This window comes from Microcaecilia unicolor, chromosome 12, assembly GCF_901765095.1.
Source record: "Microcaecilia unicolor chromosome 12, aMicUni1.1, whole genome shotgun sequence".
In the NCBI taxonomy this organism is placed as follows: Eukaryota; Metazoa; Chordata; class Amphibia; order Gymnophiona; family Siphonopidae; genus Microcaecilia; species Microcaecilia unicolor.
The window spans coordinates 30,912,227-30,939,646 of record NC_044042.1 but is presented as its reverse complement, the minus strand read 5'-3'; the positions used below and the strand labels follow the sequence as shown (position 1 = coordinate 30,939,646).

The 27,420-nt window shown below is 45.1% G+C and overlaps 2 protein-coding genes across 5 annotated transcripts in view; one reads left to right on the top strand and one right to left on the bottom strand.

Moving 5' to 3' along the window:
* Nucleotides 1-2: 2 nt before the first annotated feature.
* On the top strand, nucleotides 3-24,437 carry CCDC153 (coiled-coil domain containing 153). Of its 3 annotated transcripts, none has more exons than XM_030222031.1 (7): nucleotides 3-65; nucleotides 530-620; nucleotides 16,293-16,358; nucleotides 17,113-17,232; nucleotides 18,379-18,471; nucleotides 22,784-22,914; nucleotides 23,679-24,437. In XM_030222031.1, exons 2-7 carry the CDS (start codon nucleotides 560-562, stop codon nucleotides 23,805-23,807), a joined length of 600 nt encoding a protein of 199 aa, XP_030077891.1. In that variant the 5' UTR covers nucleotides 3-65; nucleotides 530-559; the 3' UTR covers nucleotides 23,808-24,437. The 3 variants fall into 3 exon arrangements, with proteins under 3 accessions (XP_030077891.1, XP_030077888.1, XP_030077890.1); XM_030222028.1 differs by lacking the exon at nucleotides 3-65 and adding an exon at nucleotides 72-306; XM_030222030.1 differs by lacking the exon at nucleotides 3-65 and adding an exon at nucleotides 384-437.
* A 273-nt stretch (nucleotides 24,438-24,710) lies between these two features.
* PDZD3 (PDZ domain containing 3) overlaps nucleotides 24,711-27,420 on the bottom strand; it is a 32,595-nt gene continuing 29,885 nt past the window's right edge. For both annotated transcript variants that reach the window (XM_030222027.1, XM_030222026.1), the window contains one exon: nucleotides 24,711-25,332. The gene's annotated coding sequence lies outside the window, so the exon portion shown is untranslated. The remainder of the gene's footprint in view (nucleotides 25,333-27,420) is intronic.

Sequence of the window (27,420 nt, the reverse complement as noted above, 5' to 3'; positions counted from 1 at the left end):
AAGGAAAGGCGCAGTCTGGAAGCCATGTTTAGGTTTAGCACAAACAATGCCACAAACTGGAGACGGTGGGTGTGGTTCCTGCTTGCAGCGGTTATGATGCGATTAGTAAAGCGTGCAGGGAGCGATTAGGGGCAAAGGGGGGGGGGGGGGAGAGTGCGCGAGCTAAAGCAGGCCAAGCGCCGTGAAGAATGCCGCCCTGGTCGTGTCCCGACCGAACGAGAGCATACTACAGGCTTCTGTCGTTTCCATAGTACCTGCAGTATCCTAGCAACACAAGCATCTCTCCCTCCTGTCATTTACTTATTGGTTAATAGACTCCAAGCTCATAGGCTGCTGTCTCCTGATTGGCTGTGAAGCTTTCTGTTTAGCTTTCTGCTTGAGGCTTCTTTTCTTTCAGATTATTATGCTGTGGGATACAGAGTTGTCGCGTTGGAAGGGCGAGTAATGCTGTCTGTTCTGCAGACATTTCTACTGGAAAACTCCGACTGGACCCTGCCAGTATTCTTACTTACGTCTCTTCGCTTTTCAGGTGGTTTTCTTTTTATAGTAGGATCAAAAGATGCCCCCGAAAAAGAAGGACAAAGGGAAGAAAAAGGGAAAGCAACAAAAGAATGGGGCAGGTGAGTTTGAGTGGCACCTGTACTTTCTAAGGCAGGCACTGAAGTCCAAGAGTGTATCACTTCAATGGAAAGGAGTGGTCCAGGGTATTAAGGTTTCAGTGATCAAAAGTAAATTCATTTACCAGCACAGATCAGAGGGGTATAGCACAGCAAACAAATAGCGCACCTGGCCTTAGCGCAGATAGCATGCAGATGTAGTCAAGCTCATTTAAATAAGGTCATTTTGTACACCTCTGCAATGATTAGAAAAGAGCGCCTGAAACAAGGTACCCAAACAGACTTCCAGTGACGGCTGCGCCTGTTTTTCACGTGATCTGTCATGTTTAAAATATGAGCCAGCGCCATTGGCATTCTGCTCTCCGCTCCCCCTGCGCCCTCATCCTGGCTACACTACTGTGCCTTACCACTGTGAAAAAAGAACACCAGGTTCAAGCAGGCTTTAGGGTGTTGGAATGATTTTCATGCTTATGATTCTTTTGCAAAATCTACCGGTTTTGATTGCGGTGCACTGGTTGTGAGAAATAGCAGACCCGAACTTGAAGCACACATTGCCGTTCTTGTCCTGTGTCTAAATTTAAAGCGGCCATGCTTTAAAAAAAAAAAACAAGCACACATTGGCGTTTGTTACTTGCGTCTAAATATAAGCATTCAGAAAAAGAATTAACGCTTATATTTAGGCTGCAGAAAACAGATGCCAATGTGTGCTTCACGTTCGGGTTTTGCCAGGCACATGCGAACAGGAGCTGAGCTTACTGCTGAACTCTCCTGCACATGCACCAAGCACAATCCTCCCTCTGAACTTCCTAATGCTCAGAGCTATGAGTGCGCCTATATTTGCATTTCATTAGCTTTGAACATTAGGCATTTCTCTTCTGTGCTATTCAGAATAGCACTGGAGGTTTTATCATCAGCCTGTGAGTGCCTTGGGTGCACCTCAGCCTTGCACCCTCCCTTAATTACTTTTTGGGCCCCTTGGCAATTTAGGTTTGATAATTAAACCTAAGTATTTATTTTTTTATATACATACAATTAAAAAATCAAGACTACCTCTACTCCACCCATTCCAGAACAATTTTGTAAAATGCATAATTGGAAACCATATTTTTATATATCTAACCCTTACCCAGGTGTGCATCAAGCAGGTAACTTTGGGTACATTTTAGAGTTTATACAGAGGTTGGGGGCAGAACCAGCTTAAACTAGGAAGCCGATTGCCATGGTAATACATTCACTCATCACTCTCCTTTCATCCAATTGCTCTCTGAAAGCAATTTCTGGACTGTTCTTCAAGCATTTATATCACCTTTGTTGGGCTATTGTAATTCTTTGTATCTTGGTGTTCCTGATTACATGGTTAGGGGCACTTTAAATGACTCAAAATGCCACTGCCACTCATCTGATCTCTGGTCTATCTCATACCAAGTACATTACCCCTGCTCTGAAAGATCTCCATTGGTTACCTGTCCAGCGGTGAGTGAAATTTAAGGTGTTATGTTTAATATGTAAAGCTTTGAATAATGTAGCTCCTCTCACACTTGCCTCTTTGCTTAGGATCTATCGACCTAACCGCACTTTACTTTCTGGAGTAAAATTGTTACGTAATATGCCTTCTTTTAAACAAATTAGATTAGATGTCTACTGTTCATCTCTTTTCTTCATTGAAGATACCTATTTATAATTAAACTGTATTGACTTCATAACACAGTTCAGGAAATAGCTTAAGACCTATTTGTTTGCCCAAGTATATTCTGTCTCCATTGAAGTATATACTGTTCTGTAAATGCAGCTCAGATTATAATGTGAGATACAAATTCGAGGAGGTTTAATGACAGGAGACAGCATGAGCCTATCTGGCCCATTATCTGGGCTGAAGCCAGTGGGTGGAGCTTGCTGCCATATTAGTCAGAATAAAACAATTGCAATCACTATAGAAAAAAAAAGCAAACTTGTGAGGTTTATATTGTTTTATTAAACCTCCTAGGTTTTTAATTCTCTCTGTTAGGAGGGGGGAGGGCCTTTGGGGAAGTTTTCGAGGGGTCTGTGAAGGGGGGAGGGTTAATTCAAAATGTATTTCTTAATTCTTCAGAGTTGCTTTGTTATTTGCAGTGCTGTATTGTGGATTTCAGTGCTGCACTATATGCCTTTATTTTTGCTTATGATGACAATAAAGATATTTCTACATAAAAACAATAGCAAACGCTCAAGTGTGGTGCATCTGCATTTGAGGGACACAGTGGTGAGAGTTCCATGGTTAGAGGGAAGTAAGGGTTCCGGGGTTAGAGGGAACTGCAGGCAGTGAAGGCTCTGTGTTTGGAGGGAACTGCAGGTGATGAGGGCTCCAGGGTCAGAGGGAATTTCAGGCAGTGAGAGCTAGGGTGCCCTTGAAATGACACACTGATTGCAATTTAGGACAAATTACTACTCTAACCGATGAGAGGTTATTCTATTGTGATACTTCCTCTGTATACATCTGTATGCTGCACAAGCTGGCATGTTTCTAACTATAACTGCGATAAAATAACAATGAACAACAACAGCAGCTGATTGTTTGTACTGACCAGTATGGTGGCTGCAAGGAGCGGGTGGGTTGGCTTCAGCGTTTTAACATCATACCAGCTGGTATGGAGTGTACCTATTAGAGCAAATACAGCTGCTGAATCTGCTACAGGAGAGCGCTGAACAGGGAACTAGCTCTCCACCATAATACTGCTAGGAAAGAGATGAGCAAGAGTACCAAGGAAAGGAGGGGACTAGAGGAGAGTCCCAAGAAAATCTACAAGGACAAAAAGCCCTTGAGCTATGTTCCAAAAAGGAAGAACTATTAGCTAAGGACACTGTGGGGCTCATTTTCAAAGCACTTAGATTTACAAAGTTCAATAGGTTACTATGGAACTTTGTAAGTCTAAGTGCTTTGAAAATATGCCTCTGTGAGTAAATGCTCAGAGAGCCCAATTTAGAAAAAATAATAAATAACAAACATATAGAGCAGCTCTCCTCTGGAGGAGGGGTCTAGAAAGAGTAAAACTGTGATAAGGACTTTCAACAGGAATCTCCTGGAGCCCAGAGTGCTCCTAAGAAACCTGCTAAAGGCTCTAAGTGATTGAACTGATTTCTTTCTAATTCAGCCTGTATGCAGTTTATGCTTTAGGTGGCTTGTGTTTTTTTCCTGTATCATCCAAGTTACATAAACCATTTGGTTCAGAATTACATCTTCTGACCTGGGGTGACTTATTTATTAATTTAAAATAAGTATCTGCTCTATCCTAGTCAACAAAACAAACAAAAACAATTTAGAACAAAACAACCAAAGTAAAACTATAAAATAAAGCTTTTGAGAAGCAACTGAATCAAGGAAGGGAGGAAGAAGCGTGGACTGGAGAGAAGGGGTCAGAATGGAAGGAAAGAGTGAGGGAAGGGGTGAGAAGAGATCAAAATGGAGGGTGAGGGGGTAAGAAGGGAAAAGTGAAAGGAGGGAGGGTGAAAATGATGAAGATTGGAAGGGGTGGAACGGAACAGATGAAAGAAAAAAAATCTGCAAACGGAATGAGGAAACTGGGTAACAGGTCGAGGAAAGGGGTTGGATGACAGGTAGAGAGCTGGGTTGGAGGAAGATAAATGAGGGCTGGGGAGGGGTGAAAGCTGGAAGGTGAGATGTAAAAAGAGGGAAACCAAGGATTAGAAGGTGAGAGAAGGGAAGAAAGGGGGGTAGAATCTAGTTGTCGAGTAGAGATGAAACAGAAGAAAGAAGCAGGGAAAATGATGCAGGGAACAATCAATGTCAGAGACAGATTGTAGAAAGGAAAGGAAGACAGAAGATGAAAGAAGAAATGAAAACGAGACCCTGGAAAAGAACTTAGATAAAGAAAAATTTAGTTTAGTTTATTGTAGATTTAATATATCGCCCTTCGTAAAATCAGAGCGGTTAGCAAATAAAATCAGTAAATGATAGAAAAACAAGATGTTGAAAGAAGAGGCTGGGACCAAGTGGATTAATAAAATAAAATGCCCAGGAAACATAGGGAGACCATATTTTTATTTTCAGTTAAGTGACTGGAATATGTCAGCTTTTGAAATGTGCAACTCTGATAACTTTATATTTTACACAGTACAGAAAGAATATGTTTTTCTAGAGTACTGCCTTTTATACGTAGTGTTGTTGCTTTGAGTCCTGGATGTTAGTACTACTGTAGTATGACAAGATTTTGCAGCATTGGTTACTGGAGCTCTCTGAAGGGGTTCCCTTTCCCTCCCTCCTCAGTCCCCACTAGCTTGGGGGAGAGGGTGTTATAGGGACCCATCTAAATTTTTCCACCTGAAGCCTATTCAGTCCTAGCTACACCACTGCCTGCAGGTAAAAGGTTGGTGAATAAGGGGAGTTACCAGTGGTGTGCTGGAGCCGGCTCGCATCGGCGCGAGCCGGCTCTTCTCCCTCCCTCCCTCCCTCCCTCCCTCCCTCCCTCCCAATCCGATCCGGTCCCGTCCGTCCCTCCCAATCTGATCCCTGGCTCCCTCCCTCTCGATCTGATTCGGTCCCTCCCGATCCTTCACGTCACCGACCCGACCTGAGTCTTCGCATTCTTCGGGGCAGGCAGTCTTGCCTGCCCGCTGCCAGAACTGACTCCCCTGCTGGCGCTGCCGGTTTGCACTTTAAAAATGGCCGCCGAGACTTCCAGAGGCGGCCTCGCGAGGCTTCTGCTGAAGTCTCGGTGGCCATTTTGAAGTGCGAACCGGCCAGCAGCGCCAGTGGGGGAGAGTCAGTTCTGGCAGCGGGCAGGCAAGACTGCCTGCCACGAAGAATGCGAAGAGTCAGGTCGGGTCGGTGATGTGAGGGATCGGGAGGGAGGGAGCAGGGGAGGAGAATTCGCCAACAACTCGGAGGGGGTGGCAGGGAGACAAGGGAGTCGCTGGGCATTTGTGGATGGAGGGGAAAGGAGGGTCACTGAGTATGGCTGGGTGCATGCAGGGCAGGGGAGAGGAGGCAGGAGGGTCACTGCTGGACATGGGTGGATGGAGGGCAGGGGAAAGGGGGGGGGGGTCACTGGGTATGGGTGCATGCAGGGCAGGGGAGAGGAGGGTCACTTCTGGACATGGGTGCATGCAGGGCAGGGGAGAGGAGGCAGGAGGGTCACTGCTGGACATGGGTGGATGGAGGGCAGGGGAAAGGGGGGTCACTGGGTATGGGTGCAAGCAGGGCAGGGGAGAGGAGGGTCACTGGACATGGGTGGATGGAGAGGGGGGGAGAGAAGAAATGCTGGACATGGATGGAGGGGAGGGAAGAGTGAGGAAGGAGATGAGGGAAAAGAAAGAGAGGAGAAAAACTGCACGTGGATGAAGAAAATAGACAGACGCTGAGGACCAGAAATGAAGAAGAAAGAGGAAAGGAAAGAAATAAATGGAAAGGAAGCCCTGGAAACGGAGTTAAGAGGACAGATAGCAGCAGAATCAGATACTGGGCCAGCATGATCAGAAAAAGAAAGTCACCAGACAACAAAGGTAGAGAAAAATCATTTTACTTTCATTATAGTGTTTGGAACACTTTGAGAATCAGGTGCTCAACATTAAAAGTTTATATTTATTTACGGCATTTTATCGCACATTAAACATGAATTAGATTGGAACCTGGGATCATTTAATTTTTTTTCCTGGAGTAATGCATTGCCCCCCCAGGCTCTCTCCCCAGCTATAGCCAGCTCTGCAATCTGGGGGGGGGGGGGGTGCAGAGGGGGAGGGGGGGCGCAGAGGGGGACCGGGGAGAGATCCTGTTGTTAAACATTTACCAGTACACCACTGGGAGTTACACACATGGGGAGGCAGCAGTTGGACTAAATAATAACCTCAGAAGACTTGATGGGTGGCAATAGAGTGGAAACCTGGTCATCCTCAATGAAATCACATGGAGATACTTTTAAATAAGGAGAAAATATTTTTACTCAAAGAATAGTTGCCGGAGGATGTGGTAACAGCGGTTTAAAAACGGTTTGGACATGTTCCTTGCAGAAAAGTCCATATTCTGTTATTGAGATGGACATGAGGAAAGCCACTACTTGCCCCAGGATTGGTAGCATAGAATGTTGCTACTACTAATTGGGTTTCTGTCAGGTACTTCTGACCTGGATTGGCCACTGTTGGAAGCAGGATACTGGGCTAGATGGACCATTGGTCTGACCCAGTATGGCTATTCTCATGTTCTTAGTTTAGCCTGACTGTTTTCTGTTGGAGTTTGTCAGTAATGGTAATTTGGATAGGCAGAGGGCCGAGTTGAGAGAGCCTAAATGGTTATTGGGCTCCAGAACTTTGGGATGGGGCAACACAAAAGCTGGGATCCTCACCCAGTGACACCTGGAATGAGATTGTATGAGAAGTATTATAAAGAATTGCATCCCTCTACCTTTCAGGAGTTCCAAGGTCAAGCACTTGCCAATGGTATACTGACGTATTGTTCAAACGAAAGATAGTGTAGGAAGTCAGAGCATGTTTGGCAGGAGGTAGTCGATGATGCCTCCAGGTTACTATGGCGAGTTAAGATAGGACTTTATAAGATGATGATAAAAGAGGACAAGAAGCAGTACTGTTCAAAATTAATTATGGAGAGCCACAGTAGCACTAGGGAACTGTTACACATCCTGAAAAGAATATCCCATACAATAGAGAAACAATTAGGTAACAGACTCTGGGCAGAGGATTTTGCTCCTTAAACAGAAATTAATTACACAGCAAGGAAACACAGGCCTAGTTGAGTATGTTAAAGTGTGGGTGGGGAGGGGGGAAATATTGAAGGATGAAGAGAGTTACAGTAGTTGACTGTATTTGGGATACATTTTAATTGGTCTGATTCAGGGCAATTATGGTATCGATCCAGAAATATGCTAAGGGGTAGTTGTCTGTTAGAGCTTTTGCCCTGGCAGATTGTTGAGCTCTGTCTGTATCTCTGAGTTAACTGAGCTTGTAAATTGTTCTCTGCAAGGATACTTTTCCTCGCAGCAAGTGGTGTTAGCTGCTTTACTGAAGGGGGACAATATTCCAATTATCAGCTGGTAGCAATTTTTTCTGTTATTGCTAAAATTGAGGAAACAGCTGTGGCTTTCCAGCTGCAACATGTTTCTGACTTTGATCTATTGGATACCACTCAATTGGGCTTCTGTAGGCTATCTAATATAATAAAACGCACCGTGAACGTTCTGAAGACAACGTTCTGTGAAGCCGGAAGCTTGAAGCCGGAAGCCTGAGTTCTGAGGACAACGTTCTGTGAAGCCGGAAGCTTGAAGCCGGAAGCCTTGAAGCCTTGAAGCCTTGAAGCCATCTGACGTCACTCCCAGGCTGAGGCTGAAGGGTTCGTGGATTCGTGGTGTGAAGCCTTCAAGCCAGCCAGCCGTCTCTGCCCCGCCCTCGCGACAAAACAAACAAATCCGGAAGCGAAACGTCAGGGAAGGAGGCGGCGCTCCCGACGTCTAGCCTTCCCTTCGCTGTGTTCCGCCTTCAAACAAGGCGGAACACAGCGAAGGGAAAGCTAGACGTCGGGAGCGCCGCCTCCTTCCCTGACGCTTCGTTGCCGGAAACGCCACGGAGGTAAATTGAAAAGAAGAAAAAACAAAACAAAACGATGCATGGATGCGAAGGGGGGGGGGGGGAGAAGAGGGCGGGCCAGGCTGGGACATGGGAGAGAGAGTAGCATGGATGCGACGGGGGGGGGGGGGCATGGAAGGGCGAGAGGGACTTGCTGGAAAAGTATGAATGGAGGCGCAGGGGACAGAGGAGCATGGATGGGTATGGATTAGGAGGGCAGGGCACAGGGAGAGAGGGGAATTAACTGGAAATGGATGAAGGGAGGGGGCAGGGGACAGAGGAGCATGGATGGGCATGGATTGGGAGGGCAGGACTCAGGGAGAGAGGGAAATTGCTGGATAGGGAAAAATGGAGGGGCCAGGTGACAGATGAGCATGGATGGGCATGGATTAGGAGGGCAGGGCACAGGGAGAGAGGGGAATTACTGGAAATGGATGAAGGGAGGGGGCAGGGGACAGAGGAGCATGGATTGGAAGGGGCAGGACTCAGGGAGAAGGGAATTGCTGGATAGGGATGAATGGAGGGGGACAGATGGGCATGGATGGATATGGATTGCAGAGCAGGCCTCAGGCAGAGAGGGGAAATGCTGGATAGGGAAAAATGGAGGGGCCAGGTGACAGAGGAGCATGGATGGGCATGGATTGGAAGGGAGAGGGGAATTGCTGGATAGGGATGAATGGAGGGGACAGATGGCATGGATGGATATGGATTGCAGAGCAGGCCTCAGGCAGAGAGGGGAAATGCTGGATAGGGAAAAATGGAGGGGCCAGGTGACAGATGAGCATGGAATGGGCATGGATTGGAAGGGCAGGACTCAGGGAGAGGGGAATTGCTGGATAGGGAAAAATGGAGGGGACAGATGGGCATGGATGGATATGGATTGCAGAGCAGGCCTCAGGCAGAGAGGGGGAAATGCTGGATAGGGAAAAATGGAGGGGCCAGGTGACAGAGGAGCATGGATGGGCATGGATTGGAAGGGCAGGACTCAGGGAGAGGGGAATTGCTGCATAGGGATGAATGGAGGGGACAGATGGGCATGGATGGATATGGATTGCAGGGCAGGCCTCAGGCAGAGAGGGGAAATGCTGGATAGGGATGAATGGAGGGGGCAGGTGACAGACAACATGGATGGCCATGGAGTGGGAGGGCAGGGCTCAGGGACAGAGGGGAATTGCTGGAAAAGGATGAATGGAGGGGGCAGGGGACAGATGGCCACTTTCACTCTGACTCTCAAACAGTCACTCTCACATACACTCTCCCAAACATACACACTCCAAGGAAAACCTTGCTAGCGCCTGTTTCATTTGTGTCAGAAACGGGCCTTTTTTACTAGTATAGTACTAAAACAGAAATGGACACATTAGTGACCCAAACATGAAGACTGTTAGAGATGATAGACATCTGGTTTATGGTGCAGTTAGACTTATCTGAAGCATTTGACCTAGTATATCATGATTTATTGCCTTCTTGATCAAGTTCTGAAAGGAATGGCTGTGTGGTATAGAGTCAATTTGTGGAATTCCTAAAAATCAGATCATTGTAGATCAGTTGACGAAGGCAGCCCTTAGCTTCATGGCCAATGAAATGAGGTACACCCTAGGGCTCCCCCTATTGCCAGTTTTATTTTGGACCGTATGTAACTATGTAATTTTTATTTCAGTTCTTTAGGGAAGGTTCTTATTTTTCCCATGGTGTGTACAGTATCAGAAACCTACGATTGCACGAGTTCCTTCTTTGAACGTATGCAAAGTTGGATGGAATGGAGTGGTTTGAATATTAACCCAGAAAAGACTAAGATCTTGTGAGTGGGAGGACGAAATGCAGAACTGTCTCTAGGACTGAGTCAAAAGTACCTTAACCCAATGTGTTTCTGGGTTCCAGAGTTGAAATGGAGTGTCAGGTAGCTTCCGTTTTCATTTGAAACTATATCATTGTTCCTTGTATTTCACACAAAAGTTGCTGCTGCATTTAGTCTTGCTTGCTGTTCCTCCACTTCACCTATACCCTTCTAGCACCTCCTTAAGAGGGTCTTTTACTAAGCTACGGTATCATTTTTAGCTTGTGGTAAATGCCGAGACTCCTATTATATTCCTATGGGAGTCTCGGCATTTACCGCTAGTTGATTTCTACTGCAGGTTATCAATAGAAATCAAACAAAATAAAACATGGAAAAGAAAATAAGATGATACCTTTTTATTGGACATAACTTAATACATTTCTTGATTAGCTTTCGAAGTCGCCCTTCTTCCTCAGATCGGAAATAAGCAAATGTGCTAGCTGACAGTGTATATAAGTGAAAACATTCAAGCATTACTATGACAGTAAAATAGATACCATTGGAGATTCTACATGGAATGTTGCTACTATTGGAGATTCTACATGGAATGTTGCTATTCCACTAGCAACATTCCATGTAGAAGGCTGCGCAGGCTTCTGTTTCTGTGAGTCTGACGTCCTGCACGTACGTGCAGGACGTCAGACTCACAGAAGCAGAAGCCTGCGCGGCCACATTGGTGATCTACAAGGGCCGACTTCTACATGGAATGTTGCTAGTGGAATAGCAACATTCCATGTAGAATCTATAGAAATCAAACAAAATAAAACATGGAAAAGAAAATAAGATGATACCTTTTTTATTGGACATAACTTAATACATTTCTTGATTAGCTTTCGAAGGTTGCCCTTCTTCGTCAGATCGGAAATAAGCAAATGTGCACATACCATAAAGCTGTATGTCTCTGTTGATCACCCTCTCCTCACCTATCCACACCCACCCTGTTAGAATATCAATGATATGCTTTGATGTCCCCATGCATACTTCCTACCCACCCCCCTCCTCCCACCCTGTCAGACTGTCGTAGTAATGCTTGAATGTTTTCACTTATATACACTGTCAGCTAGCACATTTGCTTATTTCCAATCTGACGAAGAAGGGCAACCTTCAAAAGCTAATCAAGAAATGTATTAAGTTATGTCCAATAAAAAAGGTATCATCTTATTTTCTTTTCCATGTTTTATTTTGTTTGATTTCTATTGATAACCTTAAGAGTGGACTAACACGGCTACCACACTCCTCTACTGCAGGTTAAAAACACTACCGCAGTTTAGTAAAGACCTCCTAAGGTAGTTCTCCTTCTTTTTATCAAATTGTCTATTTTTGAAATCCTGCTGTAACTGCAGGTCCACCTTAGTTGTTAAGCATACTTTCTGATGAGTCAGAAACATTTTCTCAGTAAGTATCAGGTCTAGTATCAATCTTTCTCTCATGGGTTCTGTTACCATTTTCCTGAGGTGAGCTCTCAAAGCAAGTCCAAAATTTCTCTACTTCTAACCAGTTCTGTCAACAGGATTCTCCAAGCCACATACTCCCACAAATAACTCTTTCCATTCATTCCCATCATGTAGATGGTTTTGACCAGATCTCTGTCCAGTTCTTTCACCTGATTTCACAGTCTCTAGATTACACCAACATAGACTGAAGTGTCATCTCCCACTTAGGACAAACCACACAGCAGCTCCTCCTTTCCCAACTTTCTTATATGCCGGTCGTGACAGGGATTTCCAAACCTGTCCTGGGGGAACCTCAGGCAGTTAGGTTTTCAGGATATCCACATTGAATATTCATGAGAGAGATGTGCATACCAAGAATATTTGAAGCGGGGGAGTCGGAGAAACTAAACAAATTCTCTGTAACCTTGGAGGATGTAATGGGTCAGTTCAGCAAGCTGAAGAGTAGTAAATCACCGGGACCTGATGGTATTCATCCCAGAGTATTAATAGAACTAAAAAATGAACTTGCGGAGCTACTGTTAGAAATATGCAATCTGTCCCTAAAAATCGAGTGTAGTACCGGAAGAACTGGAGGGTAGCCAATGTTACTACTCCGATTTTTAAGAAGGGTTCCAGAGGAGATCCGGGAAATTATAGACCGGTGAGTCTGACGTCGGTGCCGGGCAAGATGGTGGAGGCTATTATTAAGAATAAAATTGCAGAGCATATACAAAAACATGGACTGATGAGACAAAGTCAGCACGGATTTAGTGAAGGGAAGTCTTGCCTCACCAATCTAATGCATTTTTTGAGGGGGTAAGCAAACATGTGGACAATGGGGAGCCGGTTGATATTGTATATCTGGATTTTCAGAAGGCCGTTTGACAAAGTGCCGCACGAAAGACTCCTGAAGAAATTGCAGAGTCATGGAATCGGAGGTAGGGTATTATTATGGATTAAGAACTGGTTGAAAGATAGGAAGCAGAGAGTAGGATTGCGTGGCCAGTATTCTCAGTGGAGGAGGGTAGTTAGTGGGGTCCCGCAGGGGTCTGTGCTGGGTCCGTTGCTTTTAATGTATTTATAAATGACCTAGAGATGGGAATAACTAGTGAGGTAATTAAATTCGCCGATGACACAAAATATTCAGGGTCGTCAAGTCGCAGGAGGAATGTGAACTATTACAGGAGGACCTTGCGAGACTGGGAGAATGGGCGTGCAAGTGGCAGATGAAGTTCAATGTTGACAAGTGCAAAGTGATGCATGTGGGTAAGAGGAACCCGAATTATAGCTACGTCTTGCAAGGTTCCGCGTTAGGAGTTTACGGATCAAGAAAGGGATCTGGGTGTCGTCGTCGATGATACGCTGAAACCTTCTGCTCAGTGTGCTGCGGCGGCTAGGAAAGCGAATAGAATGTTGGGTGTTATTAGGAAGGGTATGGAGTCCAGGTGTGCGGATGTTATAATGCCGTTGTATCGCTCCATGGTGCGACCGCACCTGGAGTATTGTGTTCAGGTACTGGTCTCCGTATCTCAAAAAAGATATAGTAGAATTGGAAAAGGGTACAGCGAAGGGCGACGAAAATGATAGTGGGGATGGGACGACTTTCCTATGAAGAGAGGCTGAGAAGGCTAGGGCTTTCAGCTTGGAGAAGAGACGGCTGAGGGGAGATATGATAGAAGTGTAGTAAAATAATGATTGGAATGGATCGGTGGATGTGAAGCGACTGTTCACGCTATCCAAAAATACTAGGACTAGAGGGCATGAGTTGAAGCTACAGTGTGGTAAATTTAAAACGAATCGGAGAAAATTTTTCTTCACCCAACGTGTAATTAGACTCTGGAATTCGTTGCCGGAGAACGTGGTACGGGCGGTTAGCTTGACGGAGTTTAAAAAGGGGTTAGATAGATTCCTAAAGGACAAGTCCATAGACCGCTATTAAATGGACTTGGAAAAATTCCGCATTTTTAGGTATAACTTGTCTGGAATGTTTTTACGTTTGGGGAGCGTGCCAGGTGCCCTTGACCTGGATTGGCCACTGTCGGTGACAGGATGCTGGGCTAGATGGACCTTTGGTCTTTCCCAGTATGGCACTACTTATGTATGGCACTACTTATGCAAATTGATCTCGTGAATATCCTGAAAACCTGACTGGCTGAGGTTCGCCCAGGAGAGGTTTGGGAATCAGTGACATGAATTACCCTTCTCAATTTTGTGACATTCCTATCGTTCCTGAACAGAGTATAGCCTGGTCTGGCCATATTTCATTGATGGAACTCTTTGAGCCATGTCTCCAAGATAGCAACAGTGTCTAGGTTCGTCTCCCCCGTTGGGGCTTGCCAGTCTGGGAATTTATGGCCTAGACCAGGAATTCTCACCCAGGACATACCCAGCCAGTCAGGTTTTCAGGATACCCACAGTGAACATGCATGAAATGGTTTGCATACAGAGGAGGTAGAAAAGAAAAGGATAGAAATTAAATTACTCAGTTTGTTAGGGTTTTATTAGGAAAATTAGAGTGGAGGAGTGGCCTAGTGGTTAGGGTGGTGGACTCTGGTCCTGAGGAACTGAGTTCGATTCCCACTTCTGGCACAGGCAGCTCCTTGTGACTCTGGGCAAGTCACTTAACCCTGCATTGCCCACATTGAGCCTGCCATGAGTGGGAAAGCGCGGGGTATAAATGTAACAAAAATAAAATAGATACTATTGGAGATTCTACATGGAATGTTGCTATTCCACTAGCAACATTCCATGTAGAAGCCTGCGCGGCCACATTGGTGATCTGCAAGGGCCGACTTCTACATGGAATGTTGCTAGTGGAATAGCAACATTCCATGTAGAATCTCAAATAGTAGCAACAGTGGAGGAGTGGCCTAGTGGTTAGGGTGGTGGACTTTGGTCCTGGGAAACTGAGGAACTGAGTTCGATTCCCACTTCAGGCACAGGCAGCTCCTTGTGACTCTGGGCAAGTCACTTAACCCTCCATTGCCCCATGTAAGCCGCATTGAGCCTGCCATGAGTGGGAAAGCGCAGGGTACAAATGTAACAAAAATAAAATTGCTTCTAAAATAAATCATTCACCAAAACAAGTAGTAATCTCTTGGAAGCGGTTATGTTATGTCAAACAAAGCTGTTGTTGGTTTGTATTTATTGGTATGGTGTTAGCTGCATGAAAAAAAATCTAATTAATTGAAAAGCTATCTGTTCATAAGTTACATTTTTGAGCAGCTTTGTGGCTATTAACACTCTTTGTTCAGTTATGAAGAGTACAGAGAATAGACTCAGACTCTTGTTTCCTGTGAACAGCTGATGCTCATGGGGGGGGGGGGGGGGAGGTTCAGGGGTGTAAGCTCCAGAGAGCTTCAAGACATATGTTCACATTAAAAGCAGCAGCAGTCAGATAGGAGAATTTATGATTTTATCATCTGTCATGTATCTACAACATGAAAGAAAGAAGTGTGGCAGAATCATCCAGTATTTCAGTGGCAGTGCTTTTTACTGCTTTGCAAAGGGTCCTGGTTATTTCCCAACTCAAGTTCTTTCTTGCTCCCCCTGATCACTGAGAGGGTGGGGAATGAGTGACATATACAGGCTGATATTCAGACTGTGAGAGTTAGCCGGGCTGACTCCTGCGATCGGGCGCTAAAACCAATACTGAATTCCGGGCCATTTCCGGTGGCTTGGAATTGAATATCCAGTTTACTGTTGACCAGTTTGACTTTGACCGACCAAGCCGATATTCCACTGACAGGTCAAAGTCAAATCGGCCAAAGATAGGACTGCCTTATATGCGGCTAAATATGACAGCTAAAGTTAAGCGGTGATGCAGTTATTTATTTATTTATTGCATTTGTAGCCCACATTTTCCCACCTATTTGCAGGCTCAATGTGGCTTACAGAGTTTGGTTATGACATAATCATTTTATGATGTCAGTTACAATTAGTAGTGTTCAAAGATTAGGTAAGGGAAGAGAGAAGGAAGTTGTTAGGCAGGGTTGAAGGTGGGCTGTGATAACTGTGTGGATTGGTGAGGTAGTTTTGTAAGGCTATGGCTTCTCTTTGTAGGCCTTCTGGAAGACATGAGTCTTCAGGGATTTGCGGAAGTTAGTTAACCGGCAATATTCAATAGGACATGGCCAGCCATGTCCTGCTGAATATTGGTGGCATTTAACAGTCCAGGTGCTGATCCTGGTTTGTTAAATGCCTTTGAATATCGGGTTGGGGGGGATAGATAGAGACTACATACAGAACCCTGTGGAGGGAAGGAAACGTCATGGCACAACAGTGACATCTAATGGTTGAATTTAGGGCACGGTTCTAGGGCTTCAAAAGGAGCCCAGTTGCATGATCCCAGCCGTGGACTGTTGCTCCAGTTGTTGGATCAGACTTGGGAGGGGATATAAAACAAGAGAATAATCCTTGGGTAGCTGTGAAAGAAGGCTCATGGTGTCCAACAACAAAGGAAAACCAAACAATCCCACAAAAAACACAAGCAGGTGAAAGAACATTTGGTATTTTGTCTGGATGACACTGGTTTAATATTGATTCACTGCCGGGACTAGTATTTGCCGTTCATACTATTCAGCACATCATTCATTTTAGACTTCACTTCTGTGAAGCCTGTTTTTAATGTTGTGCCGTCTTCAAGCAAACGCTATTAATGCTACACAGTAAAGACCTGTGTTGTTTTCTTGGCTCATTGCTTTTGGTCATTCCCACCCTTTTGCCTGCTTGCAGAAGGCTCATGGCACAAGATCTGAACCATTATTCTGAGTGATCTGTATTGTAAGCCAAAAGGAAAGGAATTTGACAGTTCATTGTTCCTCCTTTCTCTGTATATAGAGCATGACATGGAAGAAAAATTCCGGAAGACGGTACTAGAAGTGGCGGTGCTTCGAGACCACTTGGGTGAGAAACGAAAGAATTTTTTCCTGCAACAGGTATTTGAGGTATGAGGTACTGTGAGAAAACATGCTGTTAGTGGCCCAAGAAAGGAAATGCTCTCAGTTTCTGCATTTTAATGGAGTCACACATGCATTACCATAGAGATTAAAGAATACACAAAGCATTTTAATGACATCTCAAAGTTTGATATAGCTTTTAGTGTGGTATTCCTTAGAACACACTGTGTGAAATTCCTTGTGATTTAAATGAACTTCATACTGTGCCTGACGGAAGCAGAGAATCACTTTTTCCCCCTTACGCCAGGGATTATCAGTTCCCAAGTGCTACCCCCCCCCCCCCCCCCCCCCCCCCCCCAATGCTGGGCTATTCTTGTTCTCCTCTTGGAAATGGAAGGATTATCTTTGGTGGGGCGGATATCACTTCCAGAGGCAGCAAGATTTTGTCAGGGTGACTCCACCAAGACCAGGCCCAGCATCTACTTAATAGATGCTGTACTTTTCTAGGCACTTTGCCATAAAGTGTTGCAGACCCTTCCTGCACACCATTAGTTATCATCTATATAGTGTCTGTAGAGATACACAGCACTGTACAGAAACACATCGGACACTCCCTGCCCCGTTAAGCTCTATTCATGACAAGGGGCTTGGATTTAAATCGACGTTTGGTGGAATTTAATGAGCAAAGGGACTCATTAGACTAAAACTGCCCCCCCCCCCCCCAAAAAAAAAAAAAAATCAGGCTATGACATGTGTTTCAGCTCTGCGCAGGGACTTCGCGAGACAGGCTCAAGCCAAGGGTGCAGAACTGAAGGAGAGATTACTGTTGCTGGAGCAGAAGCTGCAGCAAGAACGTCATGATAAAGAAGACATTTACGCAGGTAAAGGAAAGGAAGAGACGTTTAAATGACAGGTACATATGACAGCGCAGGTGTGGGAACAATTAGTTACCATATTGGGGTTGGACGCACAATTAAGGGTCCCTCTCAAATACTATCATGCTTCATTGCGGGAACATCTGGGAGAGGTGGAATATGGTAAATTAACCAATTGCTGGAATAAAGAGCTAGCGACAAACCTCCAGATGGAAACGGTAAAGGCTTGTCTCTTGGGAACCCAAAGACTGACGGAGAATGTGACGTTGCAAGAAACACATTATAAATTTGTGATGAGGATGCATATTTCACCTCATAGAGCATATAGGGCATCAATGGGGACGGAGGATAGGTGCAAGAAGTGCGCCCAATCCCCAGCTGACCTAGGACATATGTTTTGGAGGTGCCCGAGGATCCTTGGGTTTTGGCGCCAGGTCTGTCAGCATGTGTCTGGGCTCTGGGGGGTTGTTTGGAAACCAACTCCATCTCAGCTATTTGAGGTGTTCAGAGTGTCGCCGTTTGCTCCTCTGGGCCTTAGATGCTTCTTGAAAAAAACAATCCTGGTTGGAAAGAAATCGATTCTCCAACAGTGGATAACCGGTGACCCGCCTACACTGCAACACTGGCAATCTAATATGATACACCTTTGCGCTTTGGAGCGTAGGGGAATAGAAGACCTATCCTCGCCACAAGAAGACAGGCTTTGCCAAGTCTGGTCCCCCTTCTGGGACTCATTGACTGCAGTAGCGCGTAGTAGAATTTTGAATTCTTAAGTGCGACATAGAGTGAAGGAGATTGGGGGGGGGGGGGGCGGGGGGGAGTTGAGCTGTTCAAGGGGATGGGGGGGAAGGGGGGGGGGGGGAAAGTAAAATGTATTTGCACTGAGTTGTATTCTACCATCATGAGATGACTTTAGTGGTGTATGGAGCATTTCTCCAAGGGCAGTATTGTGTTTGATTATTATTGCACCAATAAAAATATTTAAATATAAATGACAGGTACAGAGTGAGAACAGAAGTAAAATACATTTAGACTGGCTCAGAGAGGTGAGGAGGCAGTAGGAGACACTTACTGTCTGTCTCTTGTCCTCATACCTGTCTGTATAAGACTTTTTTTTTTTTTTTTGCTTTTTTCTCTCATTTTATTCTGCAGAGATGATCCGGAAGTACAAAGAGCTGCAGCAGGAGAGTGAGGTGCGTACACAGGATCTTGAAGCAGAGGTGAAGAAACTGCAGGAGGAACTGGGTAAGTGCAAAGCCCGATGGAGCTAAATTTCTATTCATAGTTGGACTTGCACATCTGAAGGGGCAGCCCCTTGTCAATATTTAGTTTGTTTTAAATATAAGTGAATCTCCACTTAAAACTTTGAAAATCTTCACCAAAACAAAGCGGATATAGGTATTTAGTGCTTCACACCCCCTCAATTTTTGTAAGTCTCTTTTCGTATATATTATTATTTTTTATTAGTGGAGGAAAGAGACCTCAAAAACCCAGTAGTGCTTTCTCAAAATATTTCTGGTAAATAGTCACCACTGGTAACATGTCATCATTGGTCAAAAAACCTCCAGTTTTTTCATCAGCTTTTCAAAATCGTTATTGCATGTATTATGTACAGTCTTTTGCTTCAATGATTTTTTATTCAACATGGACCAAGAGCATAAAGAATAAAAAGCATACTTATCTTACTAATCCCAGTGGGGTCCTGTTTCACTCACAGTTTTCTCAAGGGATAACTGTGCCCATCTTCAAGTCCTTACTCAAAGCCCATCTCTTCTCCCTTGCTTTTGGCGCATAACCACCTTCCCCACTCATGATACCTACACTGACTACATAGTTTGTAACCTTTAGATTGTAAGCTTTTTTGAGCAGGGACGGTCCTTCCCCATGTTAAACTTGTACAGCGCTGCGTAACCCTGGCAGCGCTATAGAAATGCTAAGTAGTAGTAGGAGTAGTAGTGTACCTACGCAGTCTGGACTCCTCTCTAAGGCATATGCCATATAACAATCATGCTCTATTATTTAAGCTCCACTTTCAATGCACAATACAAACTGCTCTTGTCACTAAACGAGGCGAAAAAACTGTGTTATGAAGCACATATGGCTCCATATTTCTCTTTCAAACTGCAGAATTTTTCAAAGATTATATTTCAAACTTCCATATTTCAACAAAAGCACTTACTCTTGTGTATAGTGCAGTGGCGTAGCCAAGGGTGGGCTTGGGTGGGCCCAGGCCCATCCACTTTGAGCTCAGGCCCACCAGTAGCAGCACACCTATGATGTGGCCGGCAGAGATTCCCAAGCTGAAAACTCCCAACAACTGTCCCTCCTGCATACCTTATAAATAGCAGATCTTCGCCTGCAGGAAGCAGCGACTGATACATACTGCTTACACCGGCCCCACAGCCTTCCCTCTGACGTATTCCCGCCTATGCGGAAACAGGAAGCTGCATCAGTGGGAAGGAAGTGGGGCCTACATGAGTAGTGTGTATTAGTTGCTCCTCACTGAAAATCTGAAATTTAAAAGGTGTGCAGGCGAGGAGGGATATTTGAGAGACCATATGGCATGCAGGCGAGAGGAGAAACCAAATCACCTATGGGATGGGGTGGGGTTCTTCTGCCCACCCATCTTGGGCCCAGGCCCACCCAGAATTGGGTGTCTGGCTACGCCCCTGGTATAGTGCACTCAATTCCAAGCCAGCAAGCTGTACAAAGATGGCATCATTCATTAAACGGATGCCGTCTTTATCTCTAAAAAAACAGCTGACCCACTTTGGAAGCTGAAAAAGTTCAAAAAGCATGCTGAAAAATAAGGACAGCACTATTCTTACCAATTTCTTGAAAAAGCTGCCCACTCAGTTGTTGAATTCAGGCCTACTGGTTCAAGAGAATTAAATTTTTAAAAAATCCAGCGATGCTCATGTTGTAACAAGGCGAGTACAATCTCCACCTCTTAATATCAGCACCAATCCAATCAATAGCAAAACAACTAAATTGCAAAAATATATGTTTAGTAATGGCACAATGTGTTACTAATGGTGCTCCCTCCTTGAGTTATACAGGATCAATCAAGTGTAAATGCAATTTTCTGGTGGTTTTGCCCACATATATTTGTTACAGGGACATTGCAGACTATAGACCACATGATCAGACATGCAGTCAGTATTGGTATGTATTTTGTAACCTTTCCCATCTACTGGATTTACAAATTCAGGGCCCCTTTTACAAAGCGGCAGTAAACCCAATGCGAGCTTACTACTTGCTAAAAAGGAAGGACCGCCGGGCTACCGCAGCATCGCAGCAGTATGTCCCACCCCTGCCACGCCGTCGTATCCAGCACTACAAAAATATATTCATTTTTTGTAGCGCTGGTGTGTACTCGCCGGTAATCAGGCAGTGCCATGCACTGCCCAGTTACCACTGGGTTAGCGCAGGAGCCCTTAACCGCCACCTCAATGGGTGGTGATAACAGCTTCCCCCCCCCCCCCCCCCCCCGAAATGGCTGCGTGGCAAGTGCCACTTTGCTGCACGGTCATTTCCGCAAAACACCAAAGACCTACCTTTTACCCGCTGCGGTAAAGGGGGGGCCTTGGCACATGATAAAAACACTCGCAGGTCCCCTTTTGCCGCAGATTGGTAAAAGGGGCCCTCAGTGCATTCTCTAGTAATATTGCAAGTACTACAACCCTTGCATTTATGATGTCCATTAAATAAAGCTAAATCATCCTTATGTTTTTGTAAGATTGCTGGACTCAACATTTCTTTTAAATTTTGCCCTCTAGAGATGGGTGGGCAAGAGAACTCCGCCTTGTCTCTTTCTCTCGCCTACATGCCACATGGTCTCTCAAACATCTCCCCCTGCCTTATATACCTTTTAAATAGCAGATTTTCACCGGCAGTGAGCAGCAACTAACACACACTGCTCATGTTGGCCCCACAGCCTTCTCTTTGATGCAACTTTCTGTTTCTGCATAGGCAGGAATACATCAGAGGGAAGGCTGTGGGGCCGGTGCGAGCAGTATGTATCAGTCACTGCTCACTGCAGGTGAAAATCTGCTATTTACAGGTATGCAGAAGGGACAGTTGTTGGGCGTTTTCAGCTGGTGGGGCTTGGGGATCCCTGCCAGCCACATCATCGGTATGCTGCTACTGGGTGGGCCTGAGCCTGGCTACACCACTGGTATTAGGGCTAAAATGTTTGATATAAAGGTAATTAGGTCAGGCTGAGGAGAGTGAACAGGTTCTTCTGGTGAATTGTACTGGTGCCGGCTAGTTAAATGTAACAGTAGGAGGCTATGTGGAAATTGCTACCTTCTGTGATTAATTTAAAAATAAAGGTACCCCTGAAACTGTGGGGGGTCTCTTTTTTTGTTTTTTAATATATCAGTCCACCAATTTTCCTCCTGCTCTTTTGGGCTTCCATTCCAAAATGGACCCAATCACTGTGGGACTATAGTATCTTGAGCCTCCGTGTTGCAACTGGCTGGGATTCCTCTCTCCCTCTCCCCACTATTTTTAGCCCTCGCAGAGGCCACAGGCAATAGCTTTCATCTGGAACCCAGTAAGTGATGGAGATTTAAAAATAAAATGATCCAGTCATCTGGTAGGGATGTAGTTCAGCTGCCAAGGAGTCCTAATATGGTGCCTAGCCCCCTCCCAGTACATCTCAGGATGCACCAGGCAGGGGCTGGGCAGGCCCAGAGGCAGGAGGCGTTGCTCCTGCCTTCAATAGTAGTATGGATGGGAGGAGGGGTCACTAGACCACCAGGGAGATTTTTGCTGGGAGGGGGTGCGGGTGGGGAGGTTGGGATTTTTTGCATGGGGGGCCGGGGTCCACTGGACCACCAGGGATTTTCTGCAAAGGGCCATGGAGTTTTTTGAGTTGCGAGGGGGGGATTCAGGTGAACCCCCTTTCGAGTCATTCCCCCCCCCCCCCCCCCCCACACACACACACACAACTCAATAAAACTTGTTGGTTTCAATTGCATTTGACAAGGCAGCTCTTTGTAACTCTGGGCAAGTCACTTAACCCTCCATTGCCCCATGTAAGCCGCATTGAGCCTGCCATGAGTGGGAAAGCACGGGGTACAAATGTAACAAAAATAAAAAATAAATAAACAGTGTTCAGATTGTAAGCTCTTTGAGCAGGGACTGTCTTTCTTCTATGTTTGTGCAGCGCTGCGTATGCCTTGTAGCGCTATAGAAATGCTAAATAGTAGTAGTAGTAGTCAATTACAATTGACAGCTCTGAGTTGCAAACAGCGACTGATGCACAAAAGGGGATCCGTGCATCTCATTTGAATGCCATCTTCCTTGTGCATTGGTCACTGTTTGCAACGTGGTATTTTCTCCCATGATAGCCGTATTGTATGGCTACCTTTGTGCATCGGCCCCTCACTGCCTTTAGGAGCCTCAGTTATGAGAACACTTTCAACAGACTGCTTTCTGTCCAGTTCTTTGTCACTGCATCTCGCACCCCATCTTGCCTCCTACATTACTCATGCTCTTTCTGCATCTGTCATCTCCATCTCTTGTTCTGTTCCTCATGCTCTTGCCACAGGGAGATGCCATCAGGAGATACAGCAGCTGCAGAAAGAGAATCAACAAATCGTACTAGAAAAAAACCAAGCAATTGCAGAGTTGCAGAGGATGACAGAAAGAATGGAGGCAGAATATGAGAAAATCCTGCATGTAAGAAGTTTGTGTGACTGCAGCACACGCTCTGCTCTTCTTTCATCCTCTTCCCCCCTAGTCACTGCATGCTTCCCATTCTCTATCCACCCAACCTCTGTATTCCGATATGAAGGATCCATGGGTCAGCAAGCCCTGCCTTGCTTCTGTCCCCTTCTCCTCCTTGCTGGAACCTGCATGTGAAGATCCTGGGTGAGAGCTCATCGCTCTTCTAGGCCATAGCCTTGCTCTTTGCACAGTTAGAATGGTGTCATTCCCAGCCCTGTGCACAGTTAGCAAACTCCTATGGCTGTATAATGCTGTCCACAAGCGGTGGTTACCATCATTTATTTTTTATGCTAGAAGTCTCTTCTGACTGCTTTTGGGCTTCCAGCACAGTCAAAGCCAGCCTTTTTTGGGGGGAAAACGGTGTTAAAAGCCTTCATTTGCACATAGCTAAGGATTAATCTCCATTTTTTAACCCTCTTCACTTTGTTTTCCAACACAGTTATTGTAGTGACAGTTCTCAGGTAAAGGCCATAGCCCACTGCTCATTCCAGACCTTGATGCATATGTTCCCTGAGTCTGGCTTCTGTGTGTCATTGTTGTGGGATGGGTGGGTCTCTTGTTCCCCAAGGGGGAAGATACATGCATCCTCCATTGCACATAAAGCCCCAACCAACCCAAGCGGATGAGGTCAGCTTTGGGAATTAACTCTTTCTCTCCTGTATGGCAGCATACAGCAACTTGTGTTAATGTCAGACTGTATCCTTGCTTGTTCTTAGGTCACTTTAGATAATCTCCTCTCCAAACTCAACACTGCCAAACTGGGCTGGACAGCACAAGCTATTTCCATTCATAGCGACTATAAGCAGAGATTGCTGGAGTGTGGACTCAACCCGCTGGACATCTAACAGGCTTCCATGTGCTAATACTATCAATAGCTGACAGGATTAACAAGTTGGGATTGCCCTTCTCTTCTATAGGGCTGATTTCTAATAGTGACCCCTTAGTGGACAGCGTTAGATTCTTTGCAGGCTGTGATGTACCTGCCCACCTTAAGCAAACGGTGTGGAAATCCAGGGCAAATTTTCAGTACCGAGTGTGCTCCTGGCACGAAGAAGCCATTCTATGCACCGCCATCCCTGAGTAAAAGGCAGAAACTCCTCTTCCTTGAGAAATAACAGCTCTTTTTACCCAGAAGCCCCTGTCCTGGAGGGATCCCTCTTTGCACTTTAAAGCTCAGTCTGGTGTATCTCCAGAGCTCCCTCCTTCACAGACCTGGCAGTTCTGTATCCCTGGGCTCTAACAGCAATGTTCATATTGCTCAATGAGGAACAGCTGCTAGTATAGAGTAACAGTATCATGTGAAAACTTTATGATTATTTTTTTTAATTAATAACATTTCCAATGGATAAAGACTTATAAAGTGCAGATTGCAAATGTAAGAATAAAATAAAGTGTGTGGTGTAAAAATCAGAGCCAGGTTTGTAAGTGAAGTTCTCTCCTCAGTCTGTCTTGTTTTTTTACCAGACAGTGCTCATGTCCAGTGGCGTCGCAAGGGCAGCTGACACCCGGGGCGGGTCGCTGGAGCACAACCCCCCCCCCCCCCCCCCCCGAGAACATACCTGCTGGAAGGCGGTGAGGGGCGGGTGGGAGAGCCAATCCGCCGAGTGCACGCCGCTGGGGGGTGTCGGCGCCTCGCTGTTTCCTTGCATTCTCTGCCCCGGAACAGGTTTCTTCCTGTTCCGGGGCAGAGAGAGCAAGGAAACAGCAAGGCGCCGACACCCCCCAGCGGCGTGCACCCGGGGCGGACCGCCCCACCGCCCCCCCCCCCTTCCTACGCCACTGCTCATGTCAAAAGATCAGCTCGCTTGCTTTGCCTGGATGACCAGAGCATTACACTGGATGGAGTGTACTTGCATTTTAGCAAAACATTTGCTACTGTTACACTTAAGAGGCTCAGAAATAAAGCAGGTGGCTGGTTTACTGAACAGGAGCCATATCAGAGGGGAGTGATAAATTGTGTTTGCTCTAAAGAAAGAAGGATGATTAGTGTTCACCCAGAGCCTGGGCCAATATTTCTGTGAGTGATATTGTGCAGGAAAGCATGTTACAGACAGAGCCAGTGGTAGGCATGCTAGGGCCCACAGCAGCAATTTGGGAGGGGTCTCTTCAACTTCATGTAGACCTGATGGCTCTAAGGCAGTGTTTCCCAAGTCCAGTCCTGGAGGCTATGGTATAACGGAGCAGGGATCCATGGCCATACAATGTTCTTCAAGGTGACCTTTAACCCTAACACACTAGGTTGATGCATCAGTCTGTGGGTGCGCGCAAGTCCAAGCATGCTTGAAAGTTGAGCAGATGCATTTCTCTCAGGATGTGCTAGGCCCATATAGGGTTCAGAATAAAGACCAGTCATCCTTTATGCCTCTCCTCCTGCATTTAAAACAGAGAGAAGAGTTTATGTTTATTTGAGACTTGATATACCACCTTTACTTAAAAGAAAGGTCAAGACAGTTTACTAATAATTAATTAACAGTGCTTAGAATCAAGAAAAGAACTCCATTAACTGATAGGAAAGGAACCACTCACATCCACAGAGAGATAATACAAAACAGCATAAAATGTAATACAAATATTATACACAGACAGTACAGAAAAATCAGCCACAGTGGAGGAACACTGTATCCGTACCACCATAGTGTGCACAAGAACAAAAAGTAGGGTAAGTTGGCTCGTCCAAAAAACACAAGGGAGGCATCAGTATACTTCTACACCTAGATTTATTGAGAATACACCAAAAGAATACAGCAGCTGTGTTTCAGCGCAAAGATGCCTGCCTCAAGAATCTGACTATGCAGTGTATATTATTAATTTGTTGTACATCAAGTTCAGGTGCAAAAAGCAATGGTCTTCCAGAAAGAACAGCCAACAGTTAATTTCAAAAGACTTTTTTTTTTTTTTTTTACAGACTTCTTTCTGGAAGATCATTGCTTTTGCAACATTTCCTGTTTCTTTGCATCTGAATTTGATGTACAGCATACAATAGTATACACAGTCTAGTCAGACTCCTGAGGGAGGCGCCTTTGCACCGAAACACAGCCACTGTGTTGAGTCTTTTAGTGCATTCTCAATAAATCCATGTGTAGAAGTATACTGACGTCTCCCTTGTGTTTTTTTTTTGGAAGAGCCAACCCACCCTACTTTTTGTTCTTGTTCACACAAAACATGGTGTTTCAGAGGTGCACCAACAGGATCAACTTTCTGCCTTCAGGACATAGGTATATTAAAAGCCAACTGAAAAAAAAATGTCTTAATTTAAGAAGTGACAATTCTGCTCCGAGACTGGGTGGTAAATTACTCCAAAGAGTTGGATCCAGAAGAAAGAATGTGGATGATCTAGCATGATCTTCTACTATAAAATAAAATCTGCCTACTTACAGCCAGCAATGATAAATTATTGCTTTTGTGCTCTGCTCATCACAGCATAAACGCCTAGTTATCCTATCTGTTTCACCAATTCGATAGGAGTGTCTAATGTTATCCATTTTGAGTGTATTAGCCCCTACCCTCTAGAACAGTTGCCCTCTAGCCTTCCCTTACCAAATTTAAATCTCTGAAAATATAATACTTAACTAGCTGAGGTTCGGCCACCCTTCCAGGTTATGGCAGCTTGGCATGGCTTCACAGTACCAAAGTACTGTGTTCACTTTTTACCTCCTTTCCATCGTACCTTCTGGCACCTTGGATAGATATGATTGTGTAAAAGCTCTAATCTTGATCCCTCGTGGTTTTCCAAATGTAATTTTGTCTACTTGTCCTCCCCATATTTGTTTTTTGCAAATATCTTTATTAAACAGGATTTACAGAAACCAAATAACATCAGCAGCATAAGAGAACCAAACATACTATTAATCACAAATCCTAAAAATAAAAAAAAAACCCAGAAAAGGGAGACATATCACATTGCAAAGAAAAGCACCCATGAAAGAGACTCAGAACAGCGACCTCAAGTATTTAGCAAGCAACTATGAGCAGTGTGAGTCGATGTGTTCCAGAAAGGTTCCCAAACACAATACTGTTTCCCTAAAACTGTGTCTAAATCTGTAAATTCGTGTCATTCCAAGGAGGCTTGTGTAATCATCAAGGCTCTCCATTGGGCAAGTGATGGGGGCGCTGCTTGAAACCAATGAGTAAGAATGCTTTTAAGTCCCATTGATACCATGTATTTAATAAAGCCTAGGTAACCCTTAGGTTTGGGGGTAATGATGTCATAAATTCCAAACTACATTTTCGGCCTAGGAGTCTAGTGCTGTCTCCTGATAGAAGAAGTATGGGGTTTGCTCAAAGTCCTCCAATAAGCCTGAATGAGCGGGCAGTGCCAAAACAAATGCCCCAGAGTTGTCGCTAACTGACAGCATTTACAACAACAGGCAGTGGGGCCAAAACAGGCTTTAAAGGCTCAAGATGGAGAGATGTACAAGCACATCACAAGTTTATATTACATCTCCCAATGGAGCATGT

Coding starts and splice junctions, on each gene's coding strand:
- CCDC153 (XM_030222031.1), top strand. CDS start 560: ATGCCCCCGAAAAAGAAGGACAAAGGGAAGAAAAAGGGAAAGCAACAA. Junction 17,233..18,378: donor TAAAGAAGACATTTACGCAG/GTAAAGGAAAGG, acceptor TTTATTCTGCAG/AGATGATCCGGAAGTACAAA. Junction 22,915..23,678: donor AATATGAGAAAATCCTGCAT/GTAAGAAGTTTG, acceptor GCTTGTTCTTAG/GTCACTTTAGATAATCTCCT.